Here is a 19,650-nt window from a genome sequence, read left to right as displayed (position 1 = left end):
AAGATCTGGCATTCTTAGTTGATATTACAGAACATTTGAATGATTTAAATGTCAAACTTCAGAGGAAAGATCAGTTAATAACACACACATGTATGATGTGTGTTATTAACTGATAACACACATCATATCAGAACAAACAGACAGAACGATGTCCTGGAGGTCAGCAACCGAGCCAGGTATTAGCATCTACTAGCAAATGTTGCCTTCTACATGATCCACTAATGTTCGATGCGATTTCAATCGGGAGAATTAGGTGGCCAGGGGAGCACATGGAATGCTTGAATATGCTCTTCTAACCACTCTTACACAGTGCAAGCCTTGTGACACGGGGCGTTAGCTTTTGTTTAAAGAGTCCAAATCTATTGGACCGCATTGTGGCCATGATGGACAATACCTAGTAACCATCCCAAGTAAGAATTAGCAGTCAAGGTGTGTTCAATGGGAATGAGAGGACTCACTGAAGTCCATGAGAACAATCTCCCCATGCAACCACTACCGGCCTGTTTGCATCCAACTGTACAGTGTGGTTGGCCGGTAACAGGCTGGATGGTCATAATGTTTTGGTTCATGAGTGTATATTTGTATTTCATCAGACCTACAAAATCATCATAATTCAATTCTACAGCTTCTATGCCATTGTACTTCTATTCTTAATTTCCCTTTTAAGCAGCAGAAGCTGTCTGTATAGTAAAGTTCCAGGATTATGTAGTCCTCAGTCCACATTCTGTACTTAACATGCCATTAGGTTTAGATCTTTCCATGAGTGAAATTCGCATAATAATAATAATAATAATAAACATGGTTTGAATTTCACATTTTTAATTTTCTGTATATCTTTTTTTATATACATTTAATATATAATAAGAAGTGAAAGAAAGATAATCATAATTACCATAATATAATGTTCCCCATCCAATAACTGTTCCCATATAACCCATAAGAGAAACTGATCTCAGGGAACTAGGAGGGAGACATATGGGGCTGATGAATTTGGTATAATTGACGCTTCTTTTGAGCTTCAGTAATGCAATGTCGTTAAAGTATCCATTTCTGGAGAATCGGGGATGAGGTCTCACCTCGTGCACTTTGTACTCCACGGGCTGTGCACCATCGTTGGTCCGGAATAAGTGGTGATCACCCAGGCGTACTGTCAATTGTTCTGAGCGGTAACTAGAACGGAAAAAAATAATAAAAAAAAATTAAAATGAGTGTGTATCTGAATTATTCTCCGGTCATTGAAGACATTTCAGATTCGCTTCACTAAGTACTCTAAAAAAGTAAGAAATCGACATAAATATGTCATTAGGACTAATGTTTAAGTGAAGATAACATGCAATATTTACGTCTGAGTAATCGTCCTGAAGAAAATACCCCCCCCCACTCTCTTATGCGCTGGCGGAAGAAAAAGTGACAGTTAACGAGATGTAGCAGCAAAATTTCCCATCTTGTTCATTCACACTGGACACAATAGATAACATGTCACAACAACCCTAACATGAAAGATTTATGAGTGACAGGTTTGTGAGCTAAATTAACTTGAGGCCAATGTCAACGATTAATTTAATTACCAACAGGCAAGTTATTCTAAAAATCAGCTTTTCGAAAAAAAATCCTTCGAACGAGTATCAAATCCAGTATCAAAACAGGCTTTGTCATTCTGACTCTACGCTGAGAGCGATTCTTGTTCGGTGAAGAATTTTATTCAAATTTCGTACTAGGAAATTATACTAAATAAGATTTGTCGACATATCGCAGGTTTGATTTACATCTGACCTTTTTTTTTCTGTGTGTGTGTGTGTGTGAAAACTGGAAAAAATATTAAATATTTTCGCGAATGTCATTCTCAATTTTAATTTAAATGATAATTTTAGTAGCAAAACCATTTGAAGCATGAAATTATATGCTACAAACTACAATAAAATGTGTAATTCGCTTTGAATCTTTTTTTAAATTTAATTTAATTTATTTATTTTTATTTTTTTGCTATACAGGCAATAGTGCAGAAGATCTTCGATACTAGTCCGAAGTTTGCTTCAAGTTCATTGCATTGATAATAAATGACTTCACTCTACAACATTGCGATGTCCACATTTTTGTGATTGTGTGCGATCGTTTTTATAAATGAATATGAAACATAAATGAATAAATGTAATGAAAAAATATGAAATGACGATAAATACATGAAAATAAAATAAATTCTTAAAAGGATAAACTTAATAATAAAATTATTCAGATAATTCCTTCCTCCGCCCCGAGTACTTTAAATAAATTGTAGTAACAAAACACCTACCTCTTTCCCCTTGGGTCTGAAAGACAGTGTGCTGCTGTTAGTATGTACAGTTGGTTGACTAGAGCTCCCCCACACCAATATTCTCTCCCACGGAAAGTATCTAAAAATATGGCTGCCTGTAAAACAATACATACAATATATAGAGAAATGAAATGTATGAAAGAAGTATTACATATTATCGAGTTTTGTTAAATTGTTAGCCATAGTTTAAAGTTTCGAAACTGAGCTCTAACTATTTGAAATTCAAAGTATTCAAAGCGAACATAATGACAGGGGAAAGAATGTTCATATGTACCCACAAAGTGCAGTTAATTGTTCTAGATAAGTGAACGACATAATTATGGTATAATATTACAATATAATAAGTGGTCTGTACACCAGTGAGTCACAGGAGCATAGTAAGGCTTGATCTCTTTTAGGATTCGGCCTATTTTGGTTGTGTGTTGAGCAGTGGCGACTCGTGGCTTTAAATCGTGGGGGTGCTGCAACTTTCGAAATATACATACACACTGTAAGTACAGTGCATATGTGTTTGGATAAAATATCAAAATTATGGCAAAAATTTTAAAAAAATTAAACATGAAAAAATATTGTTTATTATCAATAAAATTATACAGTTTAGTATAATTCAAAATTACTTAAAAATAAAATCCATTCCTTTAATTGTAATTAAAGGAATGGATTTACAATTTTTGGACATTACAATTAAATTCTTTAATTGTAATGTCCAAATATTTAAAGAGACGGAGTAAACACGATAAGCACTACGAACACTCTACTACTGCCGCAAACTGCACATAAACAACAGTGGAACTGCACGATGGACAGTGCTGCATTACGCTAATAGCTCGCATCTCAATATGGCACTGTGGTAAACACAGTGCAGCTAGCGTCCTTCGCCCTCCTAAGTGCTACAAGATGAATTTTTATTATTTTTTACACAAAATAAGAGAATTGTATAGGATTGTTGATGATAAACTTAAATATTACAAGCAAATATAAATAAATTAATAAATATATTTATATATCGAGAAAAATTGGGGTGCTGCAGTTCCACAGTGCCTATGCAAGCCGCTCCTGGTGGTGAGTCATGCGCATCTGACCATAATTCCTTAATTGTAGGGTAACTGCTCTGAATGACAAAAATTCTAGTGGTGTGTATGCGCATGTGTGTGCCACACAATACATAGTCTTAAATTTCGGATTACTGTGCCGTTACAATTACACAAAAGACAACGGGTGAGGCCAGTATATTATGTGTTAATTATGTATGTCTGTTTCACGGGAGAAAAAATTTCCATATCAGATTATTTGAAAAGTCCTTATATTTATTGCATCCTAGATGGAATTCGAACTTCGCTCAACCATCGACACTGCAATATTCGACGCTTAAGTTTTAGAACTTACTTTAAAACTTTAAAATTTAATGGATGACAAGGACAAGATAGGTCTTAATCGTTTATTTATTTATTATTTTTTAAAGAGCTCTTAGCAGGAAATTCTCTTTGAATTTGCGCCCAACAGTTCGGATTCAGGAACTGATATTAAGCAGAACTAAGAATTCCAAGAATATTGGATTCACCATGATTTCAAAAAATATAATAAATTTTCTTAGTAGCTTTAGAGATCTCACCCACAGAGATTACATTTCCGATCCTTTTTGATTTGCCCCTCATTTTCTTCTAAAACTTTCCAATGGGTAAAAAAAAAATAAAAAATAATTTTTATTATTATTATTACTTTCTTTATTTTTGCCATCACCTAAAAAAGGTAGAGGGATCTGCATCATAAATTCATCCTCCTCCATTTTTGATTCGTTTTGTAAAACTGTCAATAATTGTTTCCATAAGCATGTTTTCACTCAGTTCTGGTTAGATGGATTTTGATGGAATCAAGTATTTAGAATCTTTATGAAAAGTTGTCGACAATCTGAATTTTCACTTCATTCGGATCATCTGTGGATGCAAAATTTGGTAAAACGATTCGGAAAGATGGTAATAATTAAGTAAGGATTGAGTGTTAATGAAATTTGATACATAAAATCTGAATTAAAATTTGTCAAATCATCTTAGTGTTTTTTTTTTTTTTTTTTTTTTTTTTTTTTTTTGCTTTAGGTAAATCATTTTAGTGTCCAGGTTAGAAAAAACAAAATTATAATATCCACAGTACAAAAAAAAAAAAAAAAAAAAAAACCGCCCTACGTTAAGTTGTTATGAAAATGAATTATATCACTTTATATCACTACAACTTTGGACTACGGTCTATAAAGAGATGAATGCTAAGGGATTTATCTCTTCTTATTCCTTTAATTTGTTAAGGATATTTACAAGCAATTTTCTCACATTTCAATTAGTGAGATTCCACCTGGTCCATCTGAGAAAGGATACTGATAGGGAGATACTTCCTAACTAATGCATTATCTTCAAATTTGTGCTCTCCGTTACTTCAAGATAAATGTAATAGGCACTGTGCTCTCCACAGTGCCTATTACATTTATCTTGAAGTAACGCGTTTTATGTTCGTTCTCAGCCGAATGTTCCTAGGAGATGTCAAGTTTTGTGTTTAAGGTTTCCGATTTATGTTTAGGCAATTTTTTAAGAGTTAAAAGCTAAGTTTTTCCCAGATTTTTACTTTTTTTTAAATAAAACTTTCGCGATTTTACGTTTCGAATTTGAATTCTCCGAATTTCTTATTCTTTGAAGCAACAACGGACTTCCTCTTCTGTCAGTTTCCAGCTAATTTGTTCTGAAAATGAGCACTTTCAGTGGGCTAATACAAGGCTGCACATGATTTGCGCAATCGCACCATGTTCGCTCATTACAGTTATGTTCCTGTTGTGTATAACGGTCATAAACATCGATAAAGTGAACCTGTAACTGTAGTTTTTGTGGTTGGTTGGTTAGGTTTGTGGCTGTTTGTACGGGCTTAGCCGTCATGGCTACAGGGTCAGAGTATTATTATTATTATTGTGACACCTCCAGGGAGTCCAAAGATTCATCGAGAGAGAGAGTGTGCCAACAGTATCGAACGATTGGCTCCTTCCAACTACTAACCGCGCTCAAACTTGCTTAACTTTTTGCGTGAGCCATTCGTAGCAGAGGCTCTATCAATCGACCAACCTTTGCTGGCAAATTATGTTTGTTAATTGATTGTGATCTCCGATATTACGGAGCTAGAGAGGCTTCTGAAGTTTGATAAAGAGAAATTTTACTATGGACAAGCTTTGTTCAAGCACTGCATTTTAAATAGATTTTAAATTGCCAAAGGTTTGTTATAACGCAACTCACATTTTTCTTTAAATTGCATAACTTTCATTCCCCCGATTTTACATTTAATTTAAGGCAGCCCCCTTCAAAAGTGCTCATTAAAAGTTTTCTGCATCAGTTTTAGTGTCCGACCTCTAATGGGAGAAGTATTAGAGCTACTTTTTCTCCAAAGGCGCTCATAAAACCATTGAAGGCAAGTTTTCATACTCGGAGAAGGAGCAGAAGAATATGTGACGGTATAATTCATCTATTAGCTAAGTAGATGATCGTGTTATTGTGAAAAAAACTCAATGTGTATTAATATGCCTGGTGGAAGTATGCAAAGTATATTTTTAAAGATACATAGAGTTGTGGAATTTGGACACAAAATACCCATAAAACCTCAGAATATGAATATAAGTTAACCCGAACCGTCTTTAAAATATCAGATTTCAATTATAAATGAAATCAATTTAATGGTAATTAAAAGTTTTCAATAAAAAAATAAAAAGTTCCTGTTTTATTGTTTTGTTTTTTGTCAGGACTATTTACGTTTTTATATTAAGGAAAAACAGGGTCTGTACACTATATTTCTAAGTACAATAAAATGTCCTAACAACATAATTTCTTTAATTAAATTATATTCAGAAATATAAAAGAAAGAAATTGAGAGAAACTTACCATCCATGGCCACTGTCCCGGACTGGCGTCGTGACCACCTACTATCCTTGATTCCCTGCCTCCTACTCCACAAACTGCAAATAATAACTTCTTTTTAAGAATGACCATTTAAATGCTATAGATTAGCATTTGTTATGATTGAGGAAATAAATTGGAATTAGCGGGAAAAAAAATTCTCTCGATATACAGGGTATATTATGAAATTATGGCATTTAACAGAAAAAAAATGAAACGAGTGCCAAGTCTCGAAATATTTTAACTATTGTTAAAACGTTTTTGGAAAAAAAAAAAAAAATTAAAAATTTAGGGAAATATCAGATATTTTAAAAGTAAATGAGAAGAGAGAGAATGAGAAAAGTTCCCTCACATGTATAAGTAAAGGAACTACTAAAAATCTCAGTGGTTCACGCTATGAATATGATAGTTCTTGGAAATAATAATGATAAAGAAATCAAAAAAGAATAGAGAGAAATAAGGGAGCTCTTTCGGATAGCTGAGCCCAAGGATTTTAGAAGCAGGAGGAGAGAAAACACGGAGGCAACTGCTGCCACCTTGTGGTCATAAACCCTAATAGGTTTATATTATTGACTGGAACAGTGCGAGTTTTTCGATTTTCTTTAGTAAAGCGATCAAAACCCCAAGTTTCCGGGAGATTAAAACATACTTATGCCAAAGATCGATTAACGGGAATGTACTCTTATTATATATTAATAAATAAATATAAAAACTTCTAATCCGCAATTAGAATTGAACCTATAACGGTTTCACTTTTGGCGGCCTAACGCTATGAAAACAAATTCCGCTTCCACAAGCACCACAAATGATCAGTTGTGTTAATATGGAAATGCACAATATGAATATGACAAAAAAAAATACGAAAATAAACTTCATAACAAGAAGTTTATTTTCGTAAAAGATATCAGCTAGCCCAGTGGTTCTCAAACTGTGGGGCGCAACTTCCAGGGGCGCGGCATACTTTCCTACAGATAAAAATTAAAACTGCCCTAAATCAGTTTTAAAAATAATAACAAATAAAAATACAGAAAGAAAAACTTTTGATGATACAGGTTTTAATTATCATGAATTTCAAATAACTAATAATTATTTTCTTCACTCGCACTTATAAAACGCGTGTGCCAGAGGACAGTGTTGATGTTCGGCAGCAGCCGCATCCTCTTCCAGGCAGCACTATACACGAGCAGCTGAAAGCAGCGACTTAATGACATCTCATTGGCTCTTGTTTCAGTGCAATTGTGCTGATTTGTTTACCTCTTGAAGTTGACTTGACAGTTTTTGGGTCAAATTTAACAGTTTTTGTGTCAAAAACTGTTAAATAGTATGTAGAAAACACAAAATAAACTGAATAAAACGTCAAACTTAGTATGACTTCCAGTTTGATAAATAAAACCGGCGGGGGGGGGGATGACAGTGTTTTCTCTTGTCAGGTGGAGGGCCAGAGGTAAAAAGTTTGAGAACCACTGAGTTAGCCGATAAACATATTTGGAATATTTACAATATTCTAAATATTCCAAATATATTGGAATATTTAGCTTCATATTTTGGCAAAATGACTGCAGAAAATGAGAAACTTTTTGTCATTAATTAAATTTACAACATAATATAAATATGATCTGTAAAAATAAATAAAAATATATGTGATGAAACCTACTACAATACTGATCTGATGTCTTACAGCTTTCAGCTCCTAAAGAATCCATACCGCAATGAGTTACATGCGGATTGCAAAGAAAATAATTGAGCAACTTGTCGTCGAGCATTGGATTCTCAATTTGATCCTTTAAGTGGGAGAACAATTAATGATTTCTTAGGGTTTCGAAACTTGCAGTTTTGTAATTGTATCTTCTAGATTATATTATTAAGGTTGATGCTTAAAGGTTTTGGTATTCGAGTTTCATTAAATATGATATTTAGTCTTTATTTTATTTTATTTATTTATTTATTTATTTTTTAAATTGACTAAGGGTTAGACAATCCGGTAACCCTACTCTAGAGACCAAAGCAGAACGCACACATTTTGTGGAGTAATTAATTTATTTGTCTAAAGAAATACTGAGTAGTCGCGTTCATTAAGTCAGGTTTTCTACCTCTATGTTACATGTTACGGTGACAGAATCAGGAAAATACTAAAAGATAATTCTTTGTTTATTAATGATATAATGAGAGAGAAAAAATAACTTTGGAAAGGTTTCTAATATATAATATGCATTTTTCTGGTTAACCTAGTAAATTTGTTATTTTTTTTTTGATATAACTGTGATGAATGTTAATTTATTAGTTCGTTGTTCTAAAAAAGTCAGTCGTTGACTCTATAGAGGGCGCAATCGTATCCTATTTGTTCTAATGATAAATCGGTAGTGAATATTTAATACCCAGAAGGCTTTTCTCAACTTGGACAAACACTTATGAGTTTTTTTTTTAAGATCGATTTATACTCTATCATTCTTAAAAAAATATTTTTCCCTTTTCAATATATAGCACGTAGGAAACATGCATAAAAAGATCTAAGTCCAGATTATTCAAGTAAACATTTGCTGTTTTAAGATACTTCTGACATAAGACTGAATGATAAATGCACATAAACACAAGAAAGATATTTAATTAACCAAATATTTCGGTCTGGAAATAGCAATAGAAATAGAAATAGAAATAGAAATGACTGTATATCTATATCAAAAATCTGGGAAAGTCTAATCAAGATTACTCATTAATTTTTTTTTTTAATCATGTCTCTACTTCAAAATATTCCGTTTCATACTTAGTGATATAACATCATGCGGTGTGTTCTATTTTAAACGATCTATTGTTAGTATTCTAGCTTGTATTTTTTATAACTGTTCTTGTAATATCACCGAGGATGGTCTGCTATTTCCAGACCGAAATATATGGTTAATTAAATATCTTTCTTGTGTTTACGTGCATTTATCATTCAAGTAAACATTTATTAAGCATAAATGGCAATTTTTATAGTAAGAATATGCATTTTATTCACAAAGACATCAGATTTTATATTGTTAAGGGGTTTGTTTTAAATAAATTTTGACTTAATTTTAAAATTTTCATTGAAGTATCAAGGCCATTCAAGGCTATTAAATATATTAAAAATCAAATAATATATTTATTTAAAAAATAGGAAACCACTTTATAAAGTTTTTTTTTAATTTTTAACAAAACTTTCCTTTATATAATTTTTTATATTTCTTGCTTCAGGACGAAGTTGGACCCAGTCGGTCTATATAGATCCGATAGAGCAAAGACGGTTTCTGTTTGTTTCAATGTTTCAATTGTCAGGTGACTTGCTAGTTTTAATGAAAGAGGTTAATTTATTTTCTAAATATATCAGCTGAAGGTCGTTTACCTTCACAAACATATAACTTTAAACCAGTATTTCCCAGACTTTTTAGTCACGGAACACTTTTCATCTCGCAATATATTTACAGAACACATATTCTCTGAACCACCAGAATTGTGTGAACATGCAAGAACGTGTCAGCGAAAGGCTATTTTGTTTCATCCCCCCCTCCCCCGAGCGATGCATAATCTGCTTATCTCTCTTTCTCAACCCAGGCTAAATCGCATACGAATGGCATATTAGATCACTACATTGATATTTTTTGCGTGGAAGTCCATTACTTCTACACATACTTCTCTATGCAAAATCTGCCCAAATAAAATATTCCGCGGTGTGTTTAATTATTGGTCTATGACAGTATATTGATAACCGGAAAAAAAAAAAACGTTACACATTATAATGATACAAAAGTAGTTTATGTTACAAATTTGTAAAATTTGTTCATTTTATTTTTTAACCGGATTAAAAACTACGATTTTTTACGGAACTGATGTTTCGCGGAACACAGTCTGGGAAATGCTGCTCTAATTTCTTTGATTTTTGCTGTAGGACCAACTTGAAGTATTATTATTATTATTATTATTCGCCATCTTTACAGTTGTCCAAGGGAAGAAAGGTGAGTCATGAAGTGCAACAAGTGCCTGGAGGAATTACCGTCCGACGGAAGTCATATAACCTGCAGGAAATGCCTTAGGAATCTTCACTTTACATGTTCCGGACTTTCAGAAACAACATGGCAACGCAAATCCAATGCCAAACGAGAGGAATGGAAATGCTTAAACTGCAGAGAGAACAAAGAAACGCCGCCACCCACGGCGCAACTGATTACGCTGGAGGCAGAACCGAACGATGAATTGAACAGACAAAAAAAAACCGGTGAGTCGTCTTATAATTTGAATTCCGTAAATTTATTACTAGAAAAGGGTTTAGAAAATATAAAAGCCAGCTTAGTAGATCTTGTCCAAGAACTATTTGATAAACAGAATAAACAAATAACCAAAAAAATTAGCGAATATGAAGAGTTTGTTAAATTTAATAATACAACAGTCGAAAAAGTCTTAAAAACGGTAAAAGACATTAAAACCAGCATTAACGTACTAACTGACAGGCAACACAAATTGATAAAAGACACATCCGAACTCCGTCAAGAATTTAATTCCCTGAAACTACAATACGAACTTTTAAATCAACAACAACATAAAGAAGACCTTGCCATAAACGGTCTTCTAGAAAGTGAATCCACAGAAAATCTCAGAGACGTAGTTATAAAGTTAGGTCATGCAATTGACATCCCCCTACAGCATAATGATATTCAGATCATAAATCGAATTCCCAGGAAGAACAAAAAAACAAGGTTCGCCATGACCCACACCAGTCATAGTTCGTCTGACAAGCAAGGCTACAAGAGACAATCTCATTAAAGCCAGCAGACTGAAAAAAACAGTTGTCAAGGACTTAAACGCAACGCAAGACAATACACCACTCTTTCTATCTGAGTATTTAACACCTTTCAATCAGAATCTGATGTACCAAGCAAGAAAAGCAAAATATTATCAATTTTTGTGGATCAAAGACGGCAAGATACTCTTGAGAAAGTCACAAACTTCAAAGTCTATACAAATAAAAAGCTCGGAAGACATAGATAGGAATGAAATAAAAGATTCCAATTTAGTTCAAAAAGAAGACCTCAACACAACAAAAATGAATGTGAACCATCAGATAGATGTAATCACACCGAACACATCAGCAATTGTACTTTCGAATCGCTTGATGCATGCATGGAAACAACGCATAGTACAAGCGAGAGGACTCTCAATCTTGCATATTAACATCAGAAGCATCCAAAAACATTGGTTATTGTTACAGGCTTATCTGAGGAATTACACCGGTATTATTAATATATTGGTCCTAACAGAAATATCCATAATTAAGGACGAAGCGACTGCTTTCCAAATTCCAGGCTTCCAACAACATAGATCATGCCGCCAAACAAAAAGAGGGGTGGAATACTAATATTTATCGAACATAAATTAATAGCAAAAGTCTATCAGTTTGAGCATGCTGAAATCCTTCGCATCGAAATCATTGATACCACCAATAGACAGCATCCCATAATACTAAATGCTATTTACAGACCACCAAACTTAAACATGATAAAATTCTTGCACGAACTCAATTGCTGGCTTTCACGCCAAGAAATATGCTCAACCGAATACCTAATGATAAACGGCGACATAAACATAAATATTGCAAACGAAAACCAGAACAACACTCTACAATACCTAGACACGCTATCCATGTATAACCTAATACCAACAATAACATCATGTACTAGAGAAGAAATATTCGGAAATACTATCACTGCTTCCTGCGTAGATCACATAAACGTCCGAACACCCCCAAACAGTTGCACTGCATCAGTCAGTCATAAAAAAAATATTATTATTATTATTATTATTATTATTATTGCACCCTCTATGGAATCAGCAAACTGATTGTGGGCGGTTCATTCAACTGACAACATACTTATCATACAGAAATGTGTTTTCAAATTTCTCACTTCCATTTTGTCCCCATATTTTGTTATTAATATTCTGCCTAAGCTGCAGCACAAAATGTTCGCTATCCCAATACAGTGCAACTGCCTATGATTTTTCTCCTATTCTAGTCAGGAAGAAGTCTAGTCTAGAAAAGTTATTTGTAAACCTGTAGCACATTTTGTACCGTGGCTCGGCTCATATTAGTGTTTTTGACTTTTTTTACATAGTTTAGAGACCCTACTCTAGAGACCAAACACGGCATTTTTTCAAGCCACTTCAGGCCTCCAATAAGTGGGACGGTGTTCTTACACCTGGCGATGATATTCATCTACCACCTAAAGAAGATCACAAACATCCATGCTCATAGCAGCATTCGAATCCGCAACCTGCACAAATGCTAATCAGTCGGCCAACCAGGCCGGCATACGTATCACATACTTATCCTTAATAAAAGATTGATAGCATCTTAATGTTAAACTGACGTTTAAAAAAAAAACATAAAAACTTTTAGCTTTCTTTCAATGTTGCATAATTTTCTTAAATCAAAATACATTTAAAAATAAGATTCTTTATTGCCCATTTCATTTGGAAAGAATTGCTGTTAGATATGTTAATAAGATCAGGCAATCTAAAGAAATATCACAAAGTGCATTTACGATGTGCTTAGGAAAACACAAGAAAATTCGTAATTTCAAATTAAAGGCAAAAAAAAAAAAAAAAAGTGCTGAGAACATCACATTTTAGAAGGTGATTACATCTAGTATACTGTAGTTACCTTTTGACACTTTTGTTCCTGATCTTTGTCAAAAGATGTCGCGTTCTTGTATTTTCGCATTTAACAGATACGATACCGGTGGGAATTTTAATCTGGTGCAATAGAAGGTTTTACTGAGTCGACTATCTTTTGAAACTATTATAGTTGTCACTAGGTGAGAGAAGTTCTCTAATCATTCCAGTATACTACCCGCTGATGCCATTACCTGCATGCATTCTTGCTAATTCCCAACAATCAGCGTTTCCCACCCTCCTGCCAACTCGAAGCCGAATTGTAAAAAAGGTTGCAGAGTGTAGATGTTTAATAATGAATATGTTTACAGAGAATATGAGCATTAATAAAAGGGAAAAAAATAGTTCTTCAGGTCATTATTTTACATAGCGCAACACCATGGTGTTCAGGACAATGTGGAACAAGATCACTTTCAAAAACTCAGATTTGTTAGCTCTTACATATGTTTGTTTACTTAGTGCGGTGCGTATATGCTGATAGGTGGAAAGAGTTAGTGAGTGGAAGTGCATATGCGTACAATTAGTAAAGTAAAGCAGAATACAGATTTTGAAACCAAGCAAAGGGAAAGAACCAGTGAATTTAGGTCACCTTTTGCAATAGTTACTTCGTTATGGACTACTGTGAAGTAATACATACCAGTGCTAGTGGTAAAGGTGACTAAGGCTCCACATAATTTCCGTATCGTAGTACAAACAAGCAATTTAAATACACATATGCTATACGCGTCTCCCTTAACTTATCCAGCAAGAGATGGAAACAAGCTATAGAAAAAGAACAACAACAAGATTACCATAGGTGTTGGATCAAGCACCCTCTCCCAGAACAACGGTAAGGAAATCCAAGTGTGCTTAGAAGGTTATGGACTATCAACACCATTGGGAAAACAAAAATATAAATTTTGCTCAATGTATTAATATAATAATAGAAGCTTAATATATATAGAATCCTAAAGTAGGTCTCCTCATATAATAAATAGCTTTGTTTGTTTATGATCGATAAACAAGCAAATAATAAGTTTTAATAAGAAAATAAGTTTTGCTCGCTTTGTTGTCAATAACTGCTGTTACGTGAATCGGGAAGCAGCATTTCAGCGTGCTACCGTTCAAAGTTTTGTTTGGTAAGAAACTTTTAAATCGTCTAATAAAATTTATAAATAAACATTTTCTTTCTCTTTCTTCCTTTTTTCTCCTTCTTTTTTGTTGTATATACAGAATGATTAATACAACTGCAACAAATATGGCAAAGGTGCAGCAAGCTACTAAGACAGTATCTATTACATCGTGTTCAGAAAATTTCATTTCTTTGCTCAAAGCGGTTTACATTAGTGTAGCTTAAAAAATATACCGAGTTTTATCGGCTTTTGTATAGTCATTATAAGCTGCTAACTTGAGTATTCTTTGTCTCATTTTCCAATTGTCAGCTTATTTTTAATATGTATCAGTGGCGTCTCGTACATAAGCACTGCGACACTGCATCCCCCCCCCCAAGGAAAAAAATGAAAAAATTAAATTTTGTTTGTGTTTATAAATAATAACAATGCTCACAACATTATATAAATGCAATACAACATGTTAAAGGTTACAGTTTATGTTTTGATATTCATTGAATAGTTAATAATTGGAATTGTTCGATTAACGCTTTAGATTACGACACGAATGCACTGCAATCTAACGCAGTGTCGGAATTATCATATTCGGCCAACTGCAGTTAGACTCGCCGATATTCGTTTGCGCTTCTCATTCCACGTTACAAGTGATTCCGACACTGTTCGTTTGGGCAGTGTCGCTTACAGATAAATTGTATGCATGCGCGCGTTATTTCTGTGAGATACGAAACTTTTATTATTGGTGTTTGTTCGTGGTGAGGGTGAAATATTTTTAATAAAACAATTTTTAATATGTAAATTTATTTATTAATAAATTGGTTACTGATTAGGGAAAAAAAATTATTTTATTTTATTTTGTATACGCAGCACCCCACTTAAAATTTTCACCGGTCGCCACTGATATGTATTTTTCTTCTAACCTTTCGGATGGAAATGCTACCCGAAATACGACAGTTCTATGTAAAACTTAGAGCATTATTAGCACTCAGAGTAGATTAAAACATTACATAATTCTGTTCTTGAGAGCACTTTAGGCAGGACCGACGCATAGTACTTTTCTTGTGTGTGCGATTAATGTTCGGCGCCTTTCCAAAAAAAGTTTTTTTTGAAAAAAGTGCGAATAAAACGAACAGGAAATGAAAAACAAATGAAAACCGCTTTACAGTATAATGTTACCTACGGATTAGTCCTGCTTATACAAATTTTTCCAAGTTATATAATTTTTCAAAATAATATAAAATAGTAATATAAAGTTAAGAGATTTATTCAAATATTCTTTACATTAATTTTGCATTAATAAATAAATTAATTTTGAAGATTCAACGAAAATAGATAAGAGAATTTTACAAGAATGTTTCGCATTGGACTCGAGAGTTCGCCGATTATTTTGTGTCGCTGACGCCGCCCTAACAGCCCGCTAATATAACAGGCTCGAATGTCGAGAAGAATGAGTTATCAGTAGCAAGCCGACTTTTAGGGCCGAACCACATGCATCCGATCCGATTAAAATTAGGATACGGCCCATACACAGAACTCAACAATTAATCATAAGTTGATTTATGATACATCAAAAAATAAAGATGAACTATTTTAGGTATATTTTCGTAAATTTTAATCAAAAATTAAAGCGATATAATCGGGTCCAGGATACAATTTCAGAATTTATTTGTTCGTTTCCTGGAAGAACTGAAGAGGACAGAATGGAAGACGACGTACATTCATAATTATATGTACCATTCGTTGTTCGTTTAAACTCTTATCTCATATTTTTTGACGTCTTTTAGGCGATTTTTCTTCTGTGGCGCCTGTGTATATTGCACACTTCGTACACGCCACCAGCCGGGCTTGAGTTTATTAAGCAGACAGTCTCGTTTTGTTTGGAGATGGTGGCGAGAAAATATTCACAATAAATAAATGTTCGTTAAATGAAATTACTGAACTAAAGAGTACATTTCATCCATTTTGCATTCTTTAAGTTTACATTTATAAAACTGATTCTGAATATCAGCTTTTATTTTTAACGCACAAGTGTAAAGTAAAATGAAGACACGAGCGAATAATCTCGTTATCAGGTACGTTTATGGCTCTAAGCATGCGCAGACAGTACATTTAGTTAAAAGAAAGCACGTTTTCGTAATAGTTCAAATATTTCGGAACTAGGGAGTTCAGAAACTGGTTTAAACAGTACAATGCTGCATCTAAGCTTCTTTGGATGTTTGCGATGTTTAGAAGATTAGTTTATTTTGTAGAAGGAAACACTGAAGTTCATGAAAAAGCATAAAAATATTCGCCTTATTTTTGACTGGATTCTGACCTTTTACTTTGCAATCGCTATTAGAAAATCGTAAAGGTATCTGAAAAATTAATTCTAATTTCAGAATGTCAGTTTTTAGAAATTAAACTCGAATCTATTTTCTTAATCGTACTAAAGCCTGTTTTAAAAGAGTGCATACCACAGATTTTATGGACATATTATCGAACTTTTTTAATATATATATATATATATATATATATATATATATATTGGGTGTTCGGGATAAATTTGACAGTTTCGTAAGGAAAAAGAAAATCTTCTTTGTATCTATTAAATTTAATGAACTGACAAAAAAACATTACAGGCAGAGTTAATTACAATACTATCAACAAGATTTACTCAAAATAACCACCATTAGCATCGATCACAGCTTCAATTCTGCTTCGGAACCTCGAACAAGCTGATGCTACAGTCTCCCTGGGAAGGGCCGCAAAAACTGTTTTAATTTTATCCATTAACTGGGCTTTTGTATTACTGGAAGTGCGATTGGTGTCTTTTTCAACTGCACCCCATACAAAATAATCCATGGGGTTAAGGTCTGGGGAGTTTGGAGGCCAAACATTTGGACTGGTGAAGTCGTAGAAATTTTCAGACAACCATTTTTGACTTTTCCCAGAGGTGTGGCAAGGGGCCGAATCCTGCTGCCATACATACGGCCTACCATTGGCTACCCTTGTTATCCAGGGCTTGACTACAGTTAGCAACTCCACGAACAAAGCCCGAATTCCAATGCCAGGGTTCTTCAACACCTGTTCCTGCAGATTTGCGAGGAATTCTGCTGTACGAACGCAATCAGATCGTCTGCTAGGGATCTTTCTTCTTGCTACATCCTCGTAGTCACCATTGCAAGTCTCTAGTTCATGCCTGATTGTTTTTACTGTATTCAGGGAGCATTGGGCAGCAGTCGTAATATCCTTATTTTGATGGCGGGCACGAATCATCATGATACAAGTTATTCTCTTCCATGATTCAGGTGGGTTCCAGCTATCCATCCTTTCTGACATCTTGTATATGAATGAAGAAGGGTCCAAACTTTTAAATGAAGAGAAGTGTGTGTTAATACATGTAACTTACGGAAAAATATAATTAATTATAAATATGTCAAATTTATCCCGAACACCCTGTATATATATATAACCCACGCAAGGGTAATGTACACATAAGGTCATCATTTATTAATTACTTACTTTCGAACTTTTTTTAATATATATATATATATATATATATATATATATATATATATATATATATTTTATGAAAAAATTGAATGACTAGAACCGAGATTTAAGTAAAAAGGTTTTAATATAAACACACTACTAGTTTCGGCCTGTAACAGCCTTCTTCAGGTGACATTATAAAAGAAAAAAACACTAAACATTGAGGGTTAAAAGACTATGAACAACATAGACAGTCTTTATACATAATTAGCATGATATATATATATGAAAATATGGCTATCTGGGATATATATATATATATATATATATATATCCCAGATAGCCATGCTGCAGTTATTCAATATTGGCGTTCACGTGAACCTGCACGCACAATTGCAACAAACAATGGCACGCCAGTTGGAACAACTTGAAAAAATACAACGTTTTTATGTATCGATTATGTGAAGCAATTTGTACCTGTAATTTCCAGTTTGTTTAAAAAATTCAATGTTTATTAGTATTCCTTTCCTTTATAAATACCTGAAGAAGGCTGCTATATGCCGAAACTAGTAGTATTTATCATTAAAATCTTTATATGTTATCTTGGTCTTGGAGTCATTAAATATATATATATATATATATATGCATCTAACCCACGAAAGAGTAATGTACACATAAGGTCATTTATTAATTACTTACTTTCAGGCTCAACAGTTAAATTGGCTGTAGATGCACTGGCAATTATCGATGGCACTGAAGATGCTATACTAGTAGAAGGTGATAATAGCGATCGAGGAGATTCAGTTGTAGCTATTGCTTTAACTTTCGTTGTTGCCATAGTAGACGTCGTTGTCGTCGTAGTAGTAGTAAGTCTTTTGGTTGTTGCAGTTGTGGTAGTACTTGTTGTTGGTGGTGTAGGCTTTATAGTTGTGGTTGAACTGGATGTCACATCTACCTTTTGACTTATAACACTAGCGTTTGGCCTAGATGATTTAGTGGTGGGCTTAGGAGTAGTTGACGTGGTTGTAGTCGTGGTGGTAGTAGTAGAAGAAGAAGTAATCTGTAAAAGGAATAAAGAAGGTTATTAATGAACAATACGGTCATATTGTACCCCTAGTTAAAATAACACACACACACACATATAATCAGTGACGTACTCAGGATTTAATCTTGGGGGGGGGGGGGGGAGTATTCAAGATTTAATCTTGGGAGTGCCGAGTTGAGTAGTCGATTTGAGAATACACACTACGCATTGCATACGACCTATGACTGAGCATCTGCAGTGATCGCCAATAAATGATACCCGTGATCTTCTTTGGCCCGGCTCGGGCAAACGAAGTAGCACTCGGGCCACCCGAGCACTACTTCGTTCGCCTTGCGTTCACAGCGGCCGTGATTCCAGAGAGCTGTAGGGTATTCCCACCTTATGTGACTGCTAATTCATAAGTAGTATAGAAATAGAAGACACGACACAACATAAATAAAAAATGAATTTTAATTAAGAAAAGAGTTTTGGAAAAATTTTCTAGTGTTTTTTTCCTTTTCTTTTTTTTTTTTTTTTTGAGGGGGGAAGCCCCTTCCCCTGGGTGCACCATTGCACACAATTACAAGCAAGACACCTATACTTGCTATTGCAGTCAATAGAATTTTTGTGTAGATTCGTTCTTTTTGGATTATCATATCTACTGTACGCCCCGCAAATGCGAGACCCTTCGACACTTCTGTGTATGTCTGAAGAAGGAGAATCTATTCCGATAATAGGGTAATCAATCCGGCTTGTGGGATGAGTTGTTTATTATTACACGTCGGAAAATTAACCTTCCTTTTATTAATATTGTAGTTTTTAAAGTGGTAACTATTTTGCTTGTATAACAATTGGAAAACTTTACGTATAAAGCACGTGATTTCGCGTGTTGTGACCAATTCGTACATCCTTTATTTCTTTCTCCCCTTCAGCATGAATTGACTATTCTTGGCAATCTGCCAGTCCCGGTTCTGTGAACTATGGGCGTACAATACAAACAGGTTTAACTATATGAAAGAAATCTAACTTTTTGAAGCACTCTACTTTTTGTCTTTTCTTTCTTTATATTTCTTTTTAAATATCTGACAAACAAATGAAAGGTCACAAGACTTATTGCACATCAGTGCCGAATGTGGA

The 19,650-nt window shown here is 34.0% G+C and overlaps 1 protein-coding gene across 1 annotated transcript in view; it reads right to left on the bottom strand.

The window, feature by feature from the left end:
- Window positions 1-19,650, bottom strand: part of LOC150098884 (proclotting enzyme-like) — a 53,687-nt gene that overhangs the window by 13,258 nt on the left and 20,779 nt on the right. The window contains exons 4-7 of the mRNA XM_090405607.1: window positions 18,189-18,549; window positions 6,217-6,290; window positions 2,291-2,406; window positions 893-1,170 (exon numbers count right to left, since the gene is read on the bottom strand). Of these exons, the coding sequence (XP_090261733.1) occupies window positions 893-1,170; window positions 2,291-2,406; window positions 6,217-6,290; window positions 18,189-18,549 (829 nt within the window). The remainder of the gene's footprint in view (window positions 1-892; window positions 1,171-2,290; window positions 2,407-6,216; window positions 6,291-18,188; window positions 18,550-19,650) is intronic.

This window comes from Typopeltis vanoorti, chromosome 15 (assembly GCF_054136105.1).
Source record: "Typopeltis vanoorti isolate ZY-2024b chromosome 15, IOZ_Tvanoo_1.0, whole genome shotgun sequence".
In the NCBI taxonomy this organism is placed as follows: domain Eukaryota; kingdom Metazoa; phylum Arthropoda; class Arachnida; order Uropygi; family Thelyphonidae; genus Typopeltis; species Typopeltis vanoorti.
This window is presented reverse-complemented; position numbering and strand designations above follow the sequence as displayed.